Source organism: Arachis ipaensis, chromosome B05, assembly GCF_000816755.2.
Source record: "Arachis ipaensis cultivar K30076 chromosome B05, Araip1.1, whole genome shotgun sequence".
In the NCBI taxonomy this organism is placed as follows: Eukaryota; Viridiplantae; Streptophyta; class Magnoliopsida; order Fabales; family Fabaceae; genus Arachis; species Arachis ipaensis.
In genome coordinates this window covers 128,919,288-128,943,854 of record NC_029789.2, presented here as the reverse complement: position 1 = coordinate 128,943,854, position 24,567 = coordinate 128,919,288, and the positions used below count along the sequence as shown (strand labels likewise).

The following is a 24,567-nucleotide window of genomic DNA, read 5'->3' as shown; positions in this document are numbered from 1 at the left end:
CCCAACGTTTGGGATAAGTTCTAAAGTTGTTCCTAACGTTTCAATAGTCCTATTTAAGTCCCTAACGTTTCAAAATTGACTCAATGCTGTCCTGCCGTTAGGGATCCGTTAACAGAATTGACGGCGGGACAAAATTGAGACGATTTTGAAACGTTAGGGACTTAAATAAAACGAAAACGTTAGGGATAAAAATGATACATAAAAATAAATTTTAATTTAATTTTATCTTTCAATAATATTAATTTTTTACTTGCCTCCTACTGCCCCGGCGAGTGAGCCATACTTTACCTCCACCGGACGCCATCGTCCCGTATCTGGATGAGGCTGGATTCAGCGACACCATGCCCCTCAGGAATTTTATTTTTGACAATTCCCTGATTTCAGCACTAGTGGAGCAACGGCGTCTAGAGACGCACAGGTTTTATCTCTCGTGGGATGAGGTCACTATCACCCTGCAGGATGTGGTGTACCACCTAGGCCTACGCGCACACGGTAACCCCGTCGGGGGGTGCCTCTGTGACTTTGGTAGGTGGTATGCCAAGGAGACGTGGGTGTTGGTGGAGCAGCTCCTCGGTGCCAGGCCTCCTGTGGCAGCACATCAGGCGACGCAGAGGAAGGAGTCATTCACCCTGAAGCTTGTGTGGCTACGGAATCGTGTCCGCCAGATGCCCCAGACAGACGATCCCGAGACTCTTCGACAGTACGCCAAGTGTTATATCATGTTACTGATCGAAGGGTATCTGATGACCGACAAGTCCAACAATCTGGTGCACCTTCGATGGCTACCCTTGCTCCGGGACTTTGCAGAGTGTAAAGCATTTTCCTGGGGCTCGGCTGTGCTGGCCTGGACGTATCAGTCCCTTTCTTTGGTGGCTCAGCGGGGCGTCACGGATATCGCTGGCTGCACTCCGTTGTTGATGTCCTGAATTTATCAGAGATTTTTCTAGTGGTGTCCACCAGATAGAGGCGTCTATCAGTATCCGCTGGCTGCAAGGTGAGAAATGTCTTTTTATGTATTTGAGTTAAATAATTTTATTAAATCTTTTGGTATGTTAATTAATGAACCCTTTATGCTCTCCTTCGATGTGTTAGGTTGGTTGGATTGCCGCAGCAGAGCAGGGATCAGCATGAGGCTAGGGTCCTGCGTTTTAGGATTTCCCTCGACCGGCTACGGTTCGAAGAGGTTAGTTGTAAAATACGTATGTTTTTATTTTGGATAATTAGATAGATATCGTATGCTTTATTGTGCTTATTATATGGATAATTCGAGAGATTTCTTATAATAATTGTGTTTGTGTTATATTGAAAACTTTCTTTCTTCAATTTGCGTGGAGAGTCTACGATGACCCCGCCCTGCAGGCTTTGTGTCCGCCATGGTTTCGTGAGGAGGAGGAGTGGGGGAGATGGTTGTTAGCCGTTCCCGTATTGTGCTTTAATATCGTCCGCTTTCACCACGTTGATCAGGTGAAACAGCAATTCAATGGAGAGCAGCAGGTACCAGAGACTCCGGTAAATCTTGATAGGTGAGATTGATGCTATAGAGGGATACCACCCGCTATCATTGGCTCCTAGGGTGGCCTTGATGGCCTGAGATCTGTCAGATATAACCAGTAAGCCGTCTTGTGGGGTCACGTGGCGCCAAATTAGTAAGAAAGAATGACCATGACTCGGTGCTCTCAGACTCAACAATGGCAAAAGCAATTGGCAGTATGTTGTTGTTGCCGTCTTCCGCCACCGCTATAAGCAACACTCCACCATACTTACCATACAGATGCGTGTCGTCTACAGAGACGAATGGCTTGCAATGCTTGAAGGCCTCGACACATGACGAAAAATCCCAGAATACTTTGTCGAACATGCAGCAGTCGAACACCATGAGGTGTCCTTCGTAGTACGGTTTGACGCGTAGGTCACATATGGTGCCGAGGAAACAACTCTGCAGTGTCTGAAGCAGTTTCGGCACCTTGTTGTACGACTCTTCCCAATCACCGTAGATTCGTGCAATTGCCTTCTGCTTTACCATCCACACCTTTCTGTATGACTGTTTGAAGTGATAGCTTGCCTGGACCGCACCTTGCAACACCGGGATACTCACAGACGGGTTGGACTGAATCAAGGGCAATATGACTCTGCAGATGAGACTGCTATCTAACTGACGATGGTCTTGAGACATGGTGGGTGCCAGACAGCTGTGTGATCCACCAAACCTCTGAACCTCCCTAATCACAACAAAAAATTTATTCTTACAAATCATCTATAACCAAAATAGCATATCATACAAAACTACTCAAATTCACAATTAAATTTGAACTTACCAGTATCCGAGATTCTGACGAAGGGCCACACGGAGGCTCCATTGACACCCACTATCGACTTGATGGCACTGCACATGGTACTTTAACCGGTCGGATTCGATCACCCGGTACTCAGCACTCCTGCAAATACTGTAGTTCTTCACACCTTGAAGCACCGCCTCTCGGCTTCTGAACCTGTGTCCGACCCAAAACTCCACACCACCGTCTAGGTTGTAATCCACTCCACAGGTGTCAGAAACCGGGATCCTCTCATGCATGGCGTCCAGATCTAGACCGTGATAGTGACTTGGCACAGCCGTTAGCGCCGAATCGGATGAGGTGGAGGCAGCACATGGCGCGGCACAGCCCCTGCAGGTGTCTCCGGCACAAACTCATCCTCATCGCCACCATCAGAAGACTCACTGTATCCACTGTCCGCCACGTAATCCTCGTCCGACCAAATTAGTCTAACATAATAAAAATGAGTTATGACTAATATTATTTTAATTTTTATTATTTAATTTGGTTGAACTTAATTCATAAAAATACTTAAACATGTAATATTACTCTTTTAAAAAATACCGTAATTTTAAGTATTATTTTAGAAGTTATGACGATTTTTTTAAAACTATCACAATAATCATTTTAAAACGGCATTTTTTTTTCAATTAGTATAAAACGATAGTTTTTTACTGTTTAAAATGAGAGTTTAAAAGTGTTGTTTTTGTTATATTAAAATGACGGTTTTATCTACAACTGTTGTTGTAAGAACCGAATTGGACCGGCCGATTCGATTGGAAAACTGATAAATTAGACTGTTAACTGGTCCGATTCAGTATTATGACCGTTAAAAATTAGAACCGGTGAGAACCATCCAAAACCAATTAGAATCAATCCAGCCAAACCGCGTTAGAGAAAATTCTAAAATTGTTAAAAATGTAGCTTGAATCTAGGTCCTTCTTGTTATTGCATGCTCTCCCTTGCCACTAAACTATATTATTCTTTGTTACTTTATGTGCTAATTATTAATTATATAGTAAAACATATAAAAACTTTGTTAAATAAAAAAATAATTAAAAATAATAATTAATTAAATAGAAAATAAAATTAAAAAAATATTTATTATGAAAAAATATTAGAATTTTATATACTTATTTAATGATAACTGAATTATAACTTGTTGATTATAATTTGTTGAAATTTGATTGTTTTTAAAATGTTAGTGAAGATATCTATTTTAAATTTTATTTTTAGACTTTTGACTATTTTTTATTTTTTATTTACATAGGATCGGTTCTATCGGTTCAACCAGTAACTTATCGGTTGAATCAATAAACCAATAAACCAGTAGCCTGACTGGTTCGATCATCGGTTCAGTTCTTATAACTATAGTTTTTACATAGTTAAAACGGTAGTTTTTGCTTGTTTAAAAGAATAGTTGAATACCGTCATTTTTATCGAGTTAAAATGATAGTTTTATTGTTTAAAATGACAATTGAGATTGTTGTTTTTTATTAAGTTAAAATAGCAATTTTTTATCGTTTAAAAAGACGGATGAACCGTTATTTTTATCTAATTAAAATGTCGATTTTAGATTGTTTAAAATGACTACTAAAAATTAAAACTGTCGTTTCTACTTAATTAAAATAATTATTTTTAGATAATTTAAAATAACTCTTGAAATTGTTATTTTTATCGAATTGCTGTCAGAATAACTCTTAACATTTTATAATTTTGCAACTATAACGTGATTTTTACTTCATACATAATCATGAAAAATCAAAAGTTAAACTAAAAATAAAGTATCAAACATAGCATATGAATTTTAATTATACATTGTCTTAACATATAATCTTGATACATGATATGCAAAGTCTTCATCAAAAGATTATACTTTTTTATTACTTACTTCAGATGATCAACTTCTAAAATCTTTTGGTGATAGTACTTCACTCTCTTGATTCAATTTCTATAACAAAAATATAATATGAGCAAAATACAAAAAAATATAATTTTTTTTAGTGTAGATCAGAACATATATGATTCTAGAAAAACATATACTTTACTCACATCCTCTTATGTTTTGTTCATTGCTTGAGGAGTTTATACAGAATGATTAACATTCTCTAATTTTGATACTCCATTTGGTACTCCTTAGCAAGACGAATAAAATAATTCCAAAATTAACAATTAACATAGAAAAGCACAGTAATAAGCAATAACATCAAATAAGAATAATTAACAGAAATATGTGTGAATTATATGGATGGTGAAGATAAGACAATGATTCTCTTTTTGAGTAAGGAAGACTCCTCAATAATATATGATATTTTTTGCATCTTATCAACAAGTCTTTCCATCCTTGCTTTCTGAAAGTGGAGATATCTATACGGTCTAACACTCACCGGTGCATTCCTAGGTATTAAATGAATAAAGTGATCCACCATCTTCGGTGGTGGCAACTGTATTGGCTCCTCAAAGAGTCCTGAGAAGTTCTCGAGTATCTATTGAACTTCATCATCATCAACTGTAAGCTCATCTTTATTGTTTCCAGAATCAACAGCCTCTAAGTGGAATAGTGATGCAATAACTTTTCTCTCCTATAATTTCCTCAGTTATCTACAGTTGAGGCTAACTTCCTTTAACAACCTCTCACCTTTGAAAATCACCCGATTGACAGAGACCTTAAACTTCATAAACAGTTCCATGTAATTTATCTGAATGGTGCCAAGGCTCATCATCTAGTGTACACCTAGAACCACGTATGCTCCTTTCAAATCCAAGACATACGCATCTACCGCAAAGTCATACTCCTACACCGAGAGAGCTAACCCAATGCATTTTGCCCCGCAATGGATAAAATTCCCATTGCCTACCATCACTTGCAAGGTCAGAGTTGGTGTGAGAGGAACGTTCAACTTTCGAGCCACTGAAACCTTCACAAAGTTATGAGTGCTGCCCATCGATCAAAGTCAGCAGAGGATGATTCCCATGAGTACCTTGGACGCAGAGGGTTTCAGGGTGGAACTCCCCTTCTAGGGCATTGAGGCTTATTTTCGGAGTCAAATGCTCATCATTATTCCCTTCATCTTCAGAATTAGAACCAGCATTGCCAGTCTCTTCCTCTGCCTTCTCTTGTAACAACTCGCGAAGTTCATCTTCACCAACCAAGCGTTGGTAAGCGGCTTTACAACGGTGGCCTGGCTAATTTTTTTGTCACAATAATAGCACAACCCTTTTTCTCTTCTCTTGCGAATATCAGTGATGGTAAGTTTCTTGAATAGAGTGGGGTCATCCTGGATGAGGGAGAAGAAGCTTGAGATACGATTGATGCAGAAGCGGCATGAGTGGAATTCTGTGTTGCAGTTCTCAGATTGGGGCTAACCGGGTTTAGGGACCTGTTGGGTGCAAATCGGGTTGGAGAAGCGGCTGACGGGTTGTACTGAGTTACATTGCTCTTGGATAGGCCCAGGGTCATTGCATGTTTCTGTTCATGCATTTTGGGCCAATAACAATTCACACTTCAAATACTCTTGAAGTCTAGCAATGAAGAGGGCTATGATCCACTCCTCACTCAGCCTAGTTACATGGTTGCTGAGCTCATCAAACTGGCATTGGTATTCTTCCACAGATCCTACTTGCTTCAGCTCCTTGAGAGCAATGCAGTGGTCAAAGAAGACGTTCTTGGCAAAATCAGAATTTAAGACGTCAAGAAAGGTCTCCCAGGTGTAAGCAATGTGATTGTTGACTCCCCAATGATACCATTCATACGTGGCTCCGACGAGATTGAAGGAAAATACACAGATCTACTCAACGGGAATGCCAAAAGTTTCAAGATACTGATGGGATCTGAAGACCCAGTCTTCTACCCCCCTCTCCATCAAACATAAGCAAGTTGGCCACCTTCAACTTGCGTGGCCAGTGCGGTTCCCTACGCAGGCTTGGTGAGCCCGAACCAGATCCAATCACTGATTCCTCCCTTGACTAAATCTGATCATTGCTCTTGGTCTTGAACTTCAGAATCTCACGAAGAAGTTTCTCGATGGTGGTAAGCTCGGATTGTGTCTCTGTAATGCGGTCATTAGCCTCAACAAGTCCCTGACTCAACGTTTCAACTTCGTGCTTGTTAGAGAGAGTGAGCTCCTCCAACTGATTTAAGAGAGTTCCTTCTGCCATCGTTGGCCTCTCAACGAAAGCACCAGTTGATACACCACTTGGTACTCCTTGGCAAGAACGAATAAAATAATTCTAGAATCAACAACTAACACAAAGAATCACAGTAATAAGCAATAACATCAAATAAGAAGAATTAAAAAAAATATGTGTGAATTATATGGATGTTGAAGATATGACAATGATTCTCTTTTAAAGTAAGGTAGATTCTTCAAGAATATATGATATTTTCTACATGCCTTTTGTGACTCCATTTCCTGTTATATATGACTCTCTCCACCAGGTGGTTACATAACTAACTTTTGCTATTGTCTCAAGCATTATTCTCCTACTATGCATTCCTTCACGATTCATAGTCCTTCATCCAAACTAGCGGCCACCTTTTCCATTTGTTCTTCTGCTGTGGACTTGAATTACTCGACCCATTCACCCTTTCATCATCCATAGTCTCTTCCATTAGGTCAAAATTGGTACTTTGGGCTCATATCAAATTCACTCACAACAGTAATCAACTAATGATTGATTTCCATTGTTTTATGATTTTTTTTTCTTCTAATTATTACTAGTGTGCTTATGAACGGTTTAGTGTTGATTAGTTACTATGCCAGCACAAAACCTAAACCTAAGCTTAGGGGGTGACAAACGGGAAAGCCTGCCTTGCTTTACCCCGCCAAAAGCCCGCCGGCCCTGCCCCGCCTAGTGAGGCGATCTTGAATTCCTTTTTCACCCCGCCTAATGGCGGACCAAGCGCGCCAAATCTCTTTTTTTATATAACTTATTAAATATTAAACAATATATATAATTTCACAAACATTTTAATAAATTTATAATTTTTAAAGACATACAAAAATTATAATTTCTAAATTCACAAACATTAAAGTCTTTATAATCATAAATATATAATAAATAGAATCATAAACCAAGTTTTCTGAAACAAAATAATAAAATCAACATTGTCCAAAGCAAAACAAATATTGTCTAAAATATATAATTAAACATATTCAAGTTTATAATCAATCCAACATAAAACATAATCCAAAATATAACTTAGAACATCTACAATTATCATCTTCATCCTCTTATAGATCAATAACAACATATAAATTTATAAAAAAAAAGGTATGACAAAAAAAAAAGCCTGGCCCACTGGAAAAGTCCGTCCCACCCCGCTGAAGCCTGCTAAAAGTACACAGATTAGGTGGTGCAGATTAGACGGGCTTTTTAAGTTTGATAGTCTCAAATTTTCAGCCCAACCCACTTTTTTGTGGTTATGCGAGCCGGCTCGGTGCCACCCTACCTAAGCTACATTCTATGTTGCCTCAGTGTATATCTTTTGGTGTCTTTCTATGATTAAATCCCTAACGTTACCCACACAAACTATAAATTCTTGTTTTCCTCCGTTACTAGTTATCAAACCCAGCTCGATCCGGCCGATTTGACCGGAAATTCGTTATCTGGCCGGACCAAGCCACTCATTAAACCGCTTAAGCATTGAACCCGATAAAAACTGGTTCCACCTGGACGGGTTTTGTAAAAACCGATGACCCGGCCGGTTCATATAACTCGGACCGGGTCATGTTCAATTTTTTTTTTAAAAAAATGGAAAACGGTGTCGCTTAAAGGACGCCCCTCACTCCCAACCTTATTTCCCTAATCTGAACTCTGAATCAGCTTCTTTCACTCTCGCAAGCGCTCTCACTCACTTCTCTGAACTCTGAAGAACGCTCTCACCTTCGCTCAAGCTCTCTCACGGTGTCGCACTCAATTCTCTCTTGTGACTCGTCTCCAGTCTCTCACTTCTCTTTCAGTCTCACACTCATTGTCTCGGAAAGGTCTTTGCGTTCTGTGTCATCACCATCTCGCACTCAGTCATCGCCTTCTCTGCGCTCGTCTTTGTCGTCGGCAGAATCAGACGGAACCAGCATTTGGTCGTTATCGTCTTTGGCCGTCAGTTGGTGAGCTTCCTTCACCTGCAGTTGGTCCCTGGGCAGGTGAGCTTCCTTCGGCCATATTCTTTTTTATTTCAATTTCATTGTTGTAAATCATAACTATGCCTTGAATTTGTTGATGAAAGTTGAATTTGTTGCTGAAAATATGACTAAGCTAATTTTTTTGGGCTAAAAATCATCACTTGTTGCTGCTGATTATCATCATTGGTGGTTGCATTTGTTGCTATGTTACTGAAATAATGAATTAGCTCATTTTTTGTTGCTGTAAATTATATTTGGAGGTAAATTTTTTGTTGCTGAAAATTATCAATGAGCTGAATTCATTGGTTCTGTTCTCTCTGAATTCATTGGTCCAACATTTACAATTGTGATGAGTAACATGATTGAATATTTTTACTATAGAAATTATGCATCCATGGAGAAGAAAACCCAGGAGTATGTGTTTATATATGTTGGAGCTGGACTCTATGTAGTTGTTACATATTTAATTCAACATTACTTTTTCAGTATGAACCTCACCACTAGAGTTAGAAGAATGCTTGCAGCACTTAATTAAGTGACCAATACTAAGTAATTGATGTTAAAACAAACATATAATGTTGTTAATGTAAATTTGATTTGTTTATGGTAACTATATTGAGGAATGAAGTAGGATGGTTCGATGAGGAAGAACACAACTCAAGTCTAGTGGCAGCAAGGCTTGCAACAAATGCAGCTGATTCAAGTCTGTCATTGCTAAGAGGATTTCAGTCATTTTAAAGAATATGATTTTGTTGCTGAATCATCTTTGTAGCTAAATTTTTTCTTGTCATAAATCATCATTGAACTTTAATTTACTTATTGTGTTTTGTTTTTCTCTCATTATTTAAATTGAAAAAATATTTTGTATTAGTGAATAATTTGTTATATATTTTTGTAATATTAGTTATGTTTAAGAATTAATACTTAATTTTTGTTAGTGTGTTTGTGGAGACATATTTTTAAACTTTTAATTTTAAACTTATCTTTTTATAACTTTATATTTAATTTAATTAGACCGGATCAACCGGTTTAATTAGTAATCCATCGGTTGAACTAGTGATCTGGTGATCCGATCTATCATATATGGTGGAAACTCAGGTGAGTTTTTACCATGAAGTCGACTGCACCTGAATTTTCATATTAAATTTTATTATCAATTATCAAAAATAGCTTGTGAAAATTCTTCTACCAACCTATTTAACAAGGAAAAAACGTGTCAACTATAAAGCCCAAGTACGAGAAACAAATCTACAAGACCCCTGTGGATGCATAATCTAACAAAAATTAAAGCCCAGGAAACTCCTTTCACAAACTTTGGCCCCGTAACCAATCAAAGACTTTAATCCAAATGAGCTCTAATAAATAAGTACAGCGACGGATTAGTCTTAACCTGTCAGGTTGAAAGATATTATGGGAAACCAAAAAAAAAAAAGAAATAAGCACAAGTCAGTTTACTCGGTCAATGAAGCAAGTGTTAGGGTTTGGATTTCGCCTTGTATATAGCAACTTATTGACCAGCAGCAAATTCTAAAATGAAACGCGACAGATTAATCATTCAATTGGTACAGAGCCTTTATGACCGTTTCTCTAAGCAATTCTTAGTTCAGTTAGTTGGAGAAAAAAAAAACATACAACTTAAATTTTTCAAATACAAGCACTTTAGCTCAAAGGGTCCCCCATCAAAGAACAAGAACAATAATTGACAAACAAGATCACAAATATTAAAGCTAAAGGACTAAGAGACAAGTGTTAACAGAGATGTCACAGCCTCATCAAAATTTGAAGGCAAATGAAGAAGCTACATACCTTAGAACTGAATAGGTAGCAATGTATTTTCTAGCAGGGAATTCACATTGAAAAGTCTTGCTATAAGTTTCTTTGTATAAGTTTGACAGTGAGATGATAAATATGGACATAAGAAATCACCACATAATCTCAAAAAGAATTATACAGATGTATTATCTCACTAGAACGCTTACTAGATGGATGATCTCTTTCAAAAGCAGCATGAACAAGTTTTACGTCTACTAATTGTAAGAAATCAAATTATTGGCATCATAGCTCTATCAGAACAAGCTCTTTTACCACATACACAGTTTGCATTGATAGACATTGCCATTTGTGTCATCTCAAAAGTTAGCAGCAGCTTGTATTTACATGTTGATGATTGCCGTTTGTTGCCGTGGTTTCTATTCCATGATGGATCCATTAGCTTAACCTGCTCGACATATCGCCCTACACTTACGCCTTTTCTTGCTTCAAGCGTTAAAATGAGAAAACATTAGTTAAAGACAACAATAATAAAATAAAAAATCTAAGAGTAAATCTAAGTAACAAACAATAGAATAGATGATTAAATTAAATTAATATGAGCAAAGGGAGGAAAAGTCATTGTGTGTACCTCCAAGGTCTCAGCAGTTTTGTTTAAATCCAGCAGTTTTGGTTAACAACCCTGCCACATGCACATGACATGGTTGGCCATTACAAGAAAGCACCACATTAATGAAGAGTGAAGAACCTCTTAAAAAAAGTACCATTGAGCATTAGAGAGAAGATTAATTGATTATGGACATACCTAAGAACTGTCATAAAGAGAGGGTGTTTCAGGTAAGAGTTTGAACCATTGATTCAGTTTCTCATACAATCAGAAAATAAGAATTTGAGCATTAAAATTAAATGAAATATCAATTTGAGCATTTCACAACAATTTGTTTTATAATTGTTGACACCTACATCAGCAATTTTAATTTATTTGATGCTTATGATGTGAAGAATTGCAGGTAAATAATGGTTTTTGATAATTTTGTTGTAAAAATGATCTATTTCTAAGTTGAAATTATTCGGGATATTTTAAAAAAAATTAACACAATATTTCCTACAATATATAACTATCAACCAAACCCAGGAAGTTTGATTCTTAAGATTAGCATTCTCAGGATTCAGGAATCATGTACCAACCAAATCCGCAACCAAAACATTCCCCGGAATCTGATTCCCAGAGAAAATCCGTCCACATTATTCTCATATTTTGGGTGGATAGAAAACATAGCAAAAATCTATCCCAAGGGCCAAGACACTAAGAATTGTATCAAATGATATATCTGTATTTCTATTAATGTGATGTCTTTGAAGCTAATAGAGAAGCACTAAAGTAAATAAAAGAATTTGAAGTATAGTATTCTAGTAATTTGGTTATTATACAACTACAACAGTAAAAGAATCATAAACTTGTTAGGCAGCTAAATGTCTTATTATACACTTCCATCTTATCCAAGACACAAAACAAAGATGTCAATGAATACCATACAGAAACTTCTGGAAGCTTTCCCTGGCTTATCATTTCCTCCAACCACATAACAGCTTCATATTGTCTTCCAAGACTGCAAAGACCCTTAATCAGTGAATTGTAACTGTCTTCACAAGGCCAATATGATTTATGTGACATTTTCTCCATAATTTCGCTTGCTTCAAGATATCTCCTTTCATGACAAAGCATTTCCAGCAAAATGCAATAAGTTTCCTTGTCAATATTGAAACCTACTGTTTTTGACATCTTATTCAAACTCTTGAGCACTGCCATTAAAAATCCGAGATTATGAAGGTTTTTCAAGAGAATAGTGTACACTCTAGCAGTTGGAAGACAAATTGCTTCCACCATGTCCTCCTCAATTGCCTTTATAGCTTCATCCACTTTACTAACCTTGCACAATGCAGCTACCTTTGCCTCAAAGATAGTGTGTGTTGGTTTAAATCCTTTGCGCTGCATTTCAATAATAACTTTATCGGCCTCATCGATTTTCCCTTCGCTGTATAGATCAACAGCCATGGCTGTATAACTTGCCAAACTAGGAACTGAGCCCCTGACTAAAGCTTCATGAATCAAGCGTTTAATGCCTTCTATATCTTTACCATCACGACACTGACCAAGATCAAGTCGGTTATAACATCGCTTGGGTGCTTTCAGTCCTTTCCTCAAGATTTTACCTAGAATCTCCATAGCTTCATCGAATTTTCTCTCATCACACAAAGCATCCAAAAGTGTTCTATAAACTACAATATCCTCACCGTTACCTTTTTGCGATATTCTCCAAAACATTGAATACAACAGATGTGTGGCCTCATGTAACCTCCTATCATGGCACAATCCCTTCATCAAGATCACATAGCTGTCCCTATTCGGATAGCAACCTTGAAAATCCATCTCCTGGAATATCTGCAATGCCAAATCAGAGCGGCCCTTCTGGCAGAGTGCATACATAAACAAGTTCAAGGCCGGAACACGAGACTTCACTGCCCAGCCACAAGAGCTCTCTACAAAGAGCCGGTAAGCAGATTCAAGCCGGTCCTCATTCACCATTATCTCCATCAGGGTATTGAAAGATTCAGTCCAATTCACACAATTAAAGCGAGGAATATCCCTATACAAAGAGACAGCTTCATCTAGCATCCCAGCTTTCACATACGTCTTGATAGCAGACACAAAGATTGAATCTTTGCACTCACATGAATCCTCCCTCATCTGCTCAATCAAATCCCTCATGTCATTGATCCTCCCTGAAGCTCCAAGGATGCTGATCATGGTTGCATAGACAGGACCATTGTGGGAGTAATTAGGGTACTTGGTTTTGGCATAATTGAAAATTTGAAGAGCCTTTGAAGGATTCTTTTGGGTTCTTATAATCTGAGAAAGGTAAGTGGGTGTTAACACCCTTGGCCATCTTGTAGCCATGTAACTTAGAATTATTCAACACAACGCACTAAAACTTCTCTCTTTCTCTCTCACTCCCCCAAAAAATTAGCTAATAACATTTTTAACTCAACATGAACTAGTTCTACTGATACACACAAAACATAATAATGACCCAAGTTAAGTGAATTTGTTTCACTATAAAAATAAGTGATATTTAAGTGTTTCACTACCTCACACACTCCTGCATCTATTCAGAGGTGATTCAAGAACCTGAAACCGGAAGGAAAAAATTCAGGTGAGTGCAACATAAAAACCCACAAGTTTAGCATTTAGCAACATGATACATATCCAAATATCACCTTTTAGTCATCAATATTTGTTTAGAATTCCCTTTATCTCATAATCTATATCTCAACCTTTGTTTCCTCCTTTTCTAATTTTTTTTTCTCATTTTATTCCTCATCATCACTTAATTGTAAACTATTAGTTTGTAATTCAAAAAGGTTCCAAAATGATTCCAGAGATGGTGTTTCATCTACTTCTCAACTTTTTCATGTATTAATAATAATAATCTGTGTGATATTATAAATCAAGAACTGCAGCCCATCATATGCAAGACACTTACTACATTGTGTTTAATGGTAGTGGTAAAGTGAACTTAAATGGCAAGCAAAACAAGCAAACTAGGGCCTTCATCCTTCCATTTGTGTTTAATTACATTCAAGTGACAAGCAAATCAGAAGCAAATTAAGGTTCCAGAATGTTAATTGGTTCAATTTTTCATAAAGCAGTAGGATCTAGTCATACACAAGAAAATTAAGGTTCTATTTGGGCAGGTCATATCACAACAATTAAAGAGCACCCGCTGAATTGAATAAAGTTTAATCACACTATTTTCATCTCATTAAGAGTTAACACACATATCTCACTTACAACTAATCTCTAAAATCAGCCGAAGAAACAAATCTTCTCACTTTTTTAGAAGATTTTATTTTATATCATAATGCAGCAGGGTTTAATCATCCAGCTGAATTGAATAAAGTTTAAAAATAAATAAATTCAATTCACAGAGGAAGAGAAAAAAAATAACGAATATTTGGATAAAATAAAACAAGACACAAAACTATGTTCCAGAAAGAGAAAGGATAACTAATAGAACATGAAGAATGAGAACGCAAAACTTTGTTTCTGAAGAACAGAAAGAGAAAGGATAACTAATAGAACATGAAGAATCCGAACACAAAACTTTGTTTCTGAAGGAGACGGTGTTCATTGCGGTGCCGGCAGCAGAGTTCGCAGTCGGCGGAAAAGGATGCTGGTGGGTAGAACGTCGGTGTGAGGAGAGAAAGCAAAAGGTTAGAGAGAGAGAGAGAGAGAGAGAGATTACATAGCAACAGCAACGGCAGAGAGAGAACGCATAGCGGCTGCTGGTGTATGACAGAGTGATTGGGTCGCCGGGGGTTTCTGCCATTCCGGGCTGTGGAACCAAGGTTGCGAGAACCGAACCGGCCATTGAATTGGTCGAGTGACTGGTTCAATAGTTCAATGATCCAACCGGAGTCAAACCGTAGTTGAACTAGTTTAATTAAATATACAATAAAATTATTAAAAATTCAATATATAATTTCAGATATTCAAATTCAATCATTTGATTCATTTCTAAACTAATTTCAAAGTTTCACAATGTCCATAATTTGTCATTAGAAGTTTACAAAACACAAAAATTTCTAAACCTGCTGAATACAAGAGAGCCAAAGCATATGACCATATTTAGTTTTTAGGATTCTAATCCATTAATCAGCATCCAAACTAAACTGAAAACACATCAACAACCAAAACTAAATTGAATCCAATTCCAAACTCAGAATTCAAATTAAATTGAATTCTAATTGAATTCAGAATCACACTAGCATTCAACAAATTAAATAAATAATCCAATTCCAAACTCAGAATACAAACTCAGCTCAGAATATTAAAATTAATTGGAAAAAAAGATGAATCCAAAATTAATTTGAGTAATTGAAGAATCCACGTCGACGATATAGGGAGTCAGGGAAGAACGACGAGGTTAAAGGCGAGGAGCTTACCGTCGACGACGTCCAAGAAGCAAACAGCGACATCACTCACGGCGGAGAACGGAAAGGCGATTTGGGCGGCGAACCGACGACAGAGACGAAGTAGACGAACCGTGAAGTAGCAAGGAGAGGGACGCGGGTGAGGTGACCGACGCTGGTTGCGTCAACGACGGCGACAACTACCGAGAGAAGAAGCACTGAAGAACCATTGAAGATTGAAGAATAAATCAATAAAATTTTAAAAAATAAAACTGACGAAGCACTGAAGCAAGCAAGCAGCAAGCAGTGGCTAGTGAGGGAGGAGGCCGAGGAGTGCTTACCGTAGAGGTGAGCAACGGCGAGGTGACCGAAGAGGCGAGCGACAAGATGACCGACGTGCGACGGTGAGGTGGCGATGTGTCCGAACAGAGATTCTACGCTAAAATTTTTTTGAAGGAAAAGTATAGGAACCAAGTTAGAGCCTCCGACATTACCGCTCTGCGATCTCACTCTACCCCAACTGGAACTATTCTTCCCGTCATCATTCCTTGCGATTGGCACCACCGCCAACCACCGCAGTGCCTCCTTCGCGATTCGCAGCGCTGCCGACCATCACAGAGCCGTTATCGTCGCGATTCGCCGCGCCGCCGACAACCACAGCGCCCTCCTCATCGGGATCTGTAGCCTGCCACCACCGCAGCGCTTCCCTCGAGATTCACAGCGCCGTCGACCACCACAGAGTCGTTCTTGTCGCGATTCGCGGTGCCACCAACCACCACAACACCCGTCGCGATTTGCAGCCCGTCACCACCGTCGCAACTCTTTCACACGTCTAAGGGTCATAATAATAGTGATAGTAATGCTGCTGCTAAGACTAAAAAATTGGCCATTCTCAAGCATGATCAATTGAATACACCAGTCAACTATTACTGTAGTTTGTAATCACTAATATTTTTTAATTTTTTATTATTTTTTATATTTATACTTAAATATTAAATTCTATCCATTTGGGTGTCAAATCCTGGTATTTTTACCATTAAATTATAGTTTATTTTGTATTATTACGGAGGAATAAAGCATTGAATCAAACCCTTCATTTCTAAGTACTTTTGCTTGTATGCTAATTAATTAAACAAAGCATTTAAGAATCTATAAAAAAATAATTCAACGAAAAATAATAGCTTTACCAAGCTAGTATCATTTCTACCCAAATGAATTCAAAGTACACAAAGAAATGTTATGACATTTTAATTCTTGTTCCGAAGAACATACAAATTGGTTTTCGACAAATTTTTTGAGCATCTTATTATTTATAAGATTAGATAAGACAAAGGTCTTATTAAGTCTTTCTCTATACTGCATAATCTTTTTTTTTTTTTTTCATCTATGCATTTCCTAAAAAATTTGAACAATTCTTCTTTCAGGATTTTATGTCAAATCAATTATTTACAAGTTCTTACTTTGCTCCTAAATCAACAACAGAAGAAATTCACCATAGTTATAAACAAAGACTAGCCATTCATGACTAATTCAACATCTCATCATAGTGAATTGGTGTTTAGTAATGATGGATTTTTAGTAAATTCAATTCTATGGTGTTTCCGTTGTAGCATATAATCAATAAAAAGTCAATAAACTCATCATAGCATATAGCTAAAAAACCAAAAATATCAAGAGAAAAAACCAAAACAACTCTTCAAAAATATCTCTTAATGCTACAATTTTATATGAACAAAATCAAACCCAATTTTTAAATATCTCTTAATACACATACACTACTTTATTTAAGAAAAAACCAGCAAAGCATTTAGAATAGTAACATAGAGAAATAGGTTCAAATTAAAAACTCAAACATCTCTTTTTGCTTAATGACAACAAAGAAACATAAGATCAAGGAATATATATATATATTCCTACGGAACCAAAGGAGGGCAATGATATCAGTAAGTTTTAAAATGTCTTTTTTTTTGCAACCTCTCTCGTCGTTTTACACACAGTCCTTCTTCATCCCACACAAAATCCAGCGTTCTTTCTGAGAAAGTTACTCGTCCTAAGGAACTCTCTCCAAAACATAACATCTTCGAAGAAGAAGTATGCTTCAAATATATCAATCAGGCTATAGACAACTGAAAAATACCAAACATTCCCCAGGATGAACTCTACGTTCCTGAAGAAACCAAGCGTGCCGGCAGATCTGATTATATTACCAAAACTGCCGAAAACAATATTCCTCTTAGACCAAAGTCCGGTGAGAAATTCCACCTTTTAAACAAACAATCTATCCAAGAACATATCCGTAAATATAAATATCTTCATATAGGATGTGTTCAGGTTGTAGTTAAACCACTCATTAGAGAAGGTTTAAATGCTTCCATTCTTATGTGTCTAAGAGACGTTAGGCATAACAACTTTCAGGATTCCCTTATAGGAACTGTTGAAACAAGTCTAGGACACGATCCGGTCTATTTCAATTGCTTCCCCAACAAAACTGTGAGTTTGTTAGATCGAAATATCTTAGACTCACTCTTTCTCAACATCCGACTTCATGGCCTTGACATGAAGGAAGGATCCATTCCTGCAGCCTTAATCTATAAGATTCAGTACAAGGTCATGAACACTTGTAACTCTGGAGTCCTTTTAAAAATAACTAACCGTGAGACAACTCTTTTTGTCACAGATATGACCAAAGCAAACATTACTATACCCCGTCTCATTAAATGGGATGAAATTGATCTCCCTGAATCTTGGGCTATAGAGCGTGCCATACCTACTCTACCTAGACAAGCCCCCAATTACAAGAAATTAAACAAGATGAGACTGAAAAGGTAGAAATCTTTTTTGATAGAAGAAATTCTTTTTCCTCGAGGTCTGAAGCCGTATCTACTTACAGATCTGACTTCGCCTCAGCAAGGAGGTCTTTCTCTAGAAGATCTCATTTCTCTCTTCCTAATTCACAAATTAAGATCGCCAACCCAGAAATCAACCTTACAAGATTACAAACAAACTCTAGTATTCCTAGACCTGTTTACCAAAAAGAAGAGGATATAGATGAACAATCTATTCAATCCCTAACATATTCTACCTTAAATGATGATGTCCATGTTAACTAAAGACTTTGTCATAGATAAGGAAGCCTTGCGAAGGAACATCAACTCTAAAGAATTGAAACTTCAGAAGAGATGGTACTTGCAAACCTTTAAGACACATCAAATTTCATATCTTCGGGAGCAATATTATCACTTCCTCAATCAAGCCAAGATGCACATTCTTTTCTTTAAATGGTTCCATGCTTACAGCATAAAAAACAATATAGATTATCCTTTTAAAGCAGATATGAGTACATCTCATTCTGCGAACGTTATTTCCACCTGGAAAATCCAGGAGGGGGATTTGGTTAAGTTAGAATTTCCCCCAACAGAAAAGTTCATCCTTACAAATAACCTGGATACTAAACAAACTTCTGTCATGGCCTCACCCTTCAAAACAAAAAATTTAGACGAACTTATTGGGCCTAAAGATATCAAGAATATCATGGAATAGGCCAACTATACTAACAAATATCTCCAAACTTTAGGCCAAAAGCTTAGCTCTCCAAGTTTCAGTACCCATGAATCCCCTAAAATTTTAGAAAAGCCTCTGTTTAAACCTTTTAAGATCAACCCAAAGATTAGACAAAATCTTAAATCTTCTATTTTCAAACAAGATTCAGGTACTTCTAATCTTGTACACAAAATAGATCATCTTCTCAGCCAAATGGCCATCCTTGACACTCCTCAAACCACTGAATCATCCACAAGAGTTACTAGGCAATCAGCTAAAACGTCCATTAATGTTCTCCATGAAGAGTCGCAAGACTCAGATAATGGTTCAGATTCACCCAGAATCAACCCTATTATGACCACCTCCATTACAAAATGGAATGGTCTTACTAAACCTTATCAACACTATCATCTCCAAACTACTGCTCCTGACCTAGCTTTGGAAGACAGAGAGCTAGGCTTCAACAGCTTCAATGCGAACAACGTCTATGAATGGAACATAGATGAAAAAACGGAGTATAACATCATGCATATGTTACAACATATGACAATGGTATGTATAGCCTACCAAACTGCCCATGAAAGTTTCGAAGAAGCAATAGCAAATGTTATTGTGTCAGGATTTTCAGGACAACTTAAAGGATGGTGGGATAATTATCTCACAAATGATGAAAAAGATGCCATCCTATCAGCAGTTAAAACCAATGATAATGGCGAATCTATTCTTAATGAGAATGGGGAAACCATCTCTGATGCTATTAGCACCTTGATCTTTACTATAGCAAACCATTTCATAGGAGATCCATCTTTGTGGAAAGATCGGTCTACTAAACTTCTGTCCAATCTCAAGTGCAAATCCCTGTTCAATTTCAAGTGGTATAATGATACCTTCTTAATCAGAGTCTTCACCAGAAAAGATAGTCAACAGTCGTTCTGGAAAGAAATTTTTTTAGTTGGACTCCCAAAATTCTTGGGAGATAAAGTTAAGGACAAAATCAGAAGTTTAACTCCGGATGGAATTATTCCATATAATTCTTTGAGTTATGGCCAATAAATTTCTTATGTCCAAAAAGTTGCCTTAAAAATTAGTCGAGATGACAAAATTCAAAAGCAACTAGCCCACGAAAAGGCCCAAAACAAAAAAGATTCAGGTTCCTTCTGTGAACAGTTTGGCCTACCCTCCTGTAGTAAGAAGAGAACAAAATAATCTTTCCAAAAAAACCGATGGCCCGATCAAAACCTACGACAATGGAAACCCAAGAAACATTACAAGCCTCCTCTTAGACAAAGGAAAGACAAAGATAAGGAACCTCACAAAAATCAGATTATCTGCTTTAATTGCAAAAAAACCAGGTCATATCAGTAAGTGCTGTAGGCTCAAGAAGAATATCAACAATCTTAACCTTGACCCTCAGATTGAAGAGCAGATTAATAACCTCCTCATCGAAAGCTCTGAAGAAGAATCAGAACATGAATTTTCTGAGGACTTAAACAATATATATCCTCATCATCTGATGAATATTTTGAGCTCAATGTTATCACAAAAGAATAAGATCTTCTTTTCGATGCCATAAATGCTATCTCAAACCCTGAACAGAGAAAATACTTTCTTCAAAAGCTCAAACAAACCTTAGAAACAAAAAATAAATCCAAAACCCTGGTTATAAAAAACAAGTACGATGTCAAACATATTTTCAAGAAACTCGAAAAATAAGTTTCTAAGCCTGTTACTATTCAGGATGTTCAAAATAAAATTAATATTCTCAAGAAAGAGATTCATCTCATTAAACAACAACAACAACAGCACCAGAATTGCTTATCTCATATTTTGGAGGAAGATTCTGATAACACTGAGGAAGAGCCTTAGAATGATCAAAATCTTTAAAACCAAATTTTTCAAAATGAAGAGGATGACCAAATTGTCCAACTCTCAAAGGATGATCAAGAAGATGAGATAGAAGAAATTCTATGGTTAGTCAGTCAGTCATGAAATTCTATATCAATATTCGAATTGTCATCCAGGACTTTGTTTTGGAAATTGTAGCCTTGTTTGATACAAGTGCAGATCAAAATTGTATTTTGGAAGGATTAATCTCAACAAAATATTTTAAAAAAACTACAGAGTGTCTTAGTACAGCTAACGGCGACCGTTTACAAATTAAGTACAAGCTCTCTGAGACTGTCATAAAAAATGGTCTTCTACGGATAAAAACACCCTTCCTCCTTGTCCAAGATTTAAGAAATTAGGTCATTTTGGGGTCACCCTTTATTAGAACTCTTTTCCCGTTGATGATGTCATACGAAGGTATCACTACCTACATAGGAGGAACCCCAACAACCTTCCAATTTGTTTCAACCCCCGTTCACAGAACCCTTAACCTACTCCAATTAAAAACTAATCAAATCAACTTCTTAAAAGAAGAAGTCTCCTTCAAAACCCTTGAAACTCAGTTACAAAAGCCTGAAATCCAAAAAAAAAGGTTAAATCCCTTCTTCAACAAATGCAGGAAACAATATGTTCAGATTTGTCTCACGCATTCTGGAATAGAAAACAACATATTGTGGATCTTCTTTATCAAAAGGATTTTAAAGAAAGGCAGATTCTAATGAAGGCCAGACCCATACAAATGAATGAGCAACTTCTCCAATATTGTCAAAAAGAGATTAAAGACCTCTTGCACAAAAAACTTATCAGGCCCAGTAAAAGCTCATGGTCTTGTTCAGCTTTCTATGTCAACAAACAAGCCAAATTGAAAAGAGGCACCCCTAGGCTGGTTATTAATTATAAGCCTCTAAACAAAGTTCTCCAGTGGATTAGGTATCCTATCCCAAACAAAAAAGATTTGTTAAATAGACTTAACTCAGCAAGCATCTTCTCAAAATTTGACATGAAATCTGGGTACTGGCAAATCCAAATTAGCGAGGCTGATAGATACAAAATGGCATTCACAGTACCTTTCGGTCAGTACGAATGGAATGTGATACCATTTGGACTAAAAAATGCTCCATTCGAATTCCAAAAAATCATGAATGACATTTTCAATCCTTTCTTCGACTTTGCCATCGTCTATATAGACGACGTGCTAATTTTTTCGCAATCCTTGCATGATCATTTTAAACATATGAAAAATTTTATGTACACTATCAGGCATAATGGTCTAGCAGTTTTTAAATTAAAGATTAGTTTATTCCAAACTAAAATCCATTTTCTTGGTCACATGATTCACCAGGGAACAATTATACCCATAGACAGAGCTATCCAATTTGCGGATAAATTTTCTGATCACATTTTGGAAAAGAATCAACTCCAAAGGTTCCTTGGCTGCATAAATTATGTAGCAGATTTTATTCCAAATCTAAGCACCCTTATCAAACCTCTCCATGAGCGTCTAGGGAAAAAACCCCTCCTTAGACAGATACTCATACAAGGATTGTCAAACAACTCAAACTTAGTGTCAAGGAACTCCCTTGTCTTTACCTTCCTGTTCCACAAGCTTTCAAAATTGTTGAAACGGATGCTTCAGACCTAGGTTATGATGGCATCCTAAAAAAAAACTTAATAATAAAGAGTGCATCATTGTATTTATATCTAAGCATTTGAATACTTCCCAACAAAATTATTCGACCATAAAGAAAGAAGTTTTAGCAATTATTTTATGTATTTCAAAATTCTAATCTGATTTATTAAACCAAAATTCCTGGTCAAGGTAGATTGTAAGTCTGCCAAAGATATTTTACAAAAAGATGTAAAAAATCTTGCATCCAAACACATTTTGGCTCGCTGGCAAGCAATTTTAAGTATTTTTTATTTTAAAATTGAATACATTCAACGAATCTCAAACTCTCTCCATGATTACCTTACCCATGAATATTTACAGGAAAAACTGTCACATGCCTAAAAGGGCAACATTAGCCTCTGTAAGAGGCAGAGGCATCCACCTAGCCCTACTGGGGCCAAGTAAAAAATCAGGATCAAGCACCCCAACTGGGTCATCTATCCAACTACCTACCCCAATAACCCAAGAGCCAACTGAGTCATCCACTCAGATTACCAAAAATATAGTTGAGTCATCCACTCAACCTCCAAGTACCCAAACAACCAAGCAAACAAAGGCAGACTATGCTCTCCCAATTCAAATCTTTTTGGCCTTACAAGATGTAGGTCTCTCAAAACTTCATAAAAAATCCTGGGCTGATATATGTGACAGCTCAGATGATGATGAAATTAACCTGACAAAACTTTTGTCACAAGTAACAGCCCAAAAGACCATTTGTAATGACACAAAAGGTAAAGAAATTACCCAAACAAAATTACCCTAATCAATTCAGACCCAACCCCCAAATATCCAACTAAAACCACAATCCACATACATTTCAAAAAACAAATTTTCATTTGTCCTCTTATTGGAACCTGAATTCTGGAAAAAATTGCCTTTTAAGGTAATCCCTAAAGTCTTTCCACAAGGATTCTATTTTAGACCAATAGCTATTAACAAAATCAGACAGTTTTATGAATTTATACTAGTGGATTCAGATTCAGTCTCGGTAAAACACTACAAAGATCCCAAAGATGCCATCAACATAACCCATTCAACCATTCAAATATTAAAAGTACTCACCCCTACCCAATTTGGAAAAAACTCAAATAATACCAAGAAATTTTTTCAACCTTTTGACCCAATAGGATATTCTTATTGGGATTATGAGGATGCCTGGACAAGAGTATTTTGGTTACAAAATAATCAGAATAGACATTCCTGGCTCATCTACTTCAAGAAAAATACCAATTATCGATTTCCAAACTGGTTTTCCCAATGGTGGGACTATTTTGGCCCATTACTAGAAATCTTGCCCTCACCTGCCGACGAGGGGTTCAAAATTTTCATCAAAAAGTTTGACCAACAGGAAACTAGCATCCCTGCGGATCTTAAATTCTTTTCTACATTTTCACTAGCATGGGTATTCTTATGGCAATACAGATTTGGCAAACAGGGGCACCCGAAGGCACCACCAATGCTTTAAAGAAATGCCTATGTTAAATGGTGGTCTCAGTACGATGCAACCATGGCACACCCAGACATAGTCAGAAAATGGTTCAATGAACACCTTAAGTTCGTCAAGCCATTTGATCATGAGAAGTCAATATTCCTTAATCAGAAAGCCCAAATTGCTGCAGCCCTAGCAGGAGCTCAATCAAAAGAAACACTAGCAAAACACCTCCAGCAAATCATGCAGATGATCGAAGAAAATAAAGAACAGAAAGAAGATCCTAGTTCTTCAGCAGAATCCTCAAGTGATTATAATCAAAATGAATATGATTGCTTCAGGATCACTTTAGGAGAAGATTAGATAAACATTTGAAAAATAAATTTGTAATTCTAAAAAATCAAAATTGTATCAACTTGTACTGTAGAAATAGTACCGGTTAACATAACATGTACTGTAGAAACAGTAGAATCTAGGTCTATAAAAGGAAACCTCAGCAACATTCTGAGACAGAGTTTTTTAGAATCACAATATTAGGGAGAAAAGTTAGAGAGAGAGGCTCTGAGAATCCTTTGTAAGCCTTTAACTCTTATCTTTTCTTTCTCAAAGTTTTCTTCAATTTAATCCAATAAAGAATTTTCAGTTCTTCAGTTTCGTGTTTTTCATTTAAAGCTTCTGCATCTGCATATGTGTACGGACTACCGCCACATCTAACTTCATACTAACTTGCATATGCGTGCGGACTACTGCCGCATCTAACTCTATATTTAATTCCTGTCTTTGCATCTACATTCTTATCTAATAAACATTAATAATATTTTCTTTATTTCTCCTTATCCCTCATAGGTCCGCTTCAGCGTG

General features: G+C 36.9%; 2 protein-coding genes and 1 long non-coding RNA gene across 12 annotated transcripts in view; 1 reads left to right on the top strand and 2 right to left on the bottom strand.

The window, feature by feature from the left end:
* On the bottom strand, window positions 1,598-2,572 carry LOC107641096. Its single transcript, XM_016344602.1, has 2 exons — window positions 2,316-2,572; window positions 1,598-2,219 (listed from the first exon to the last, which is right to left on the bottom strand). The coding sequence occupies exons 1-2, from the start codon at window positions 2,570-2,572 to the stop codon at window positions 1,598-1,600; spliced, it is 879 nt and encodes a 292-aa protein (XP_016200088.1).
* LOC110262512 lies at window positions 7,556-10,453 on the top strand. The gene is made up of 2 exons (XR_002347138.1): window positions 7,556-8,458; window positions 9,066-10,453. It is a non-coding gene; the product is annotated as an uncharacterized LOC110262512 (long non-coding RNA).
* The window catches only part of LOC107644102 (pentatricopeptide repeat-containing protein At1g05600), a 16,140-nt gene continuing 1,751 nt past the window's right edge, over window positions 10,179-24,567 (bottom strand). Inside the window, exons 2-8 of one of the 10 annotated variants that reach the window (XR_002347134.1) lie at window positions 15,523-15,620; window positions 15,215-15,399; window positions 14,515-14,703; window positions 13,358-13,397; window positions 11,013-11,019; window positions 10,839-10,889; window positions 10,348-10,693 (exon numbers count right to left, since the gene is read on the bottom strand). Coding sequence is in view for 3 of the 10 variants with exons in the window: in XM_016347902.1 (XP_016203388.1) it covers window positions 11,658-13,166 (1,509 nt within the window). In the remaining 7 variants the exon portion in view is untranslated. Of the gene's footprint in view, window positions 10,694-10,838; window positions 10,890-11,012; window positions 11,020-11,520; window positions 13,398-14,514; window positions 14,704-15,214; window positions 15,400-15,522; window positions 15,621-24,567 lie in introns of those variants that run through there. The other 9 variants (XR_002347137.1, XR_002347135.1, XR_002347133.1 and 6 more) reach the window with 9 other exon arrangements.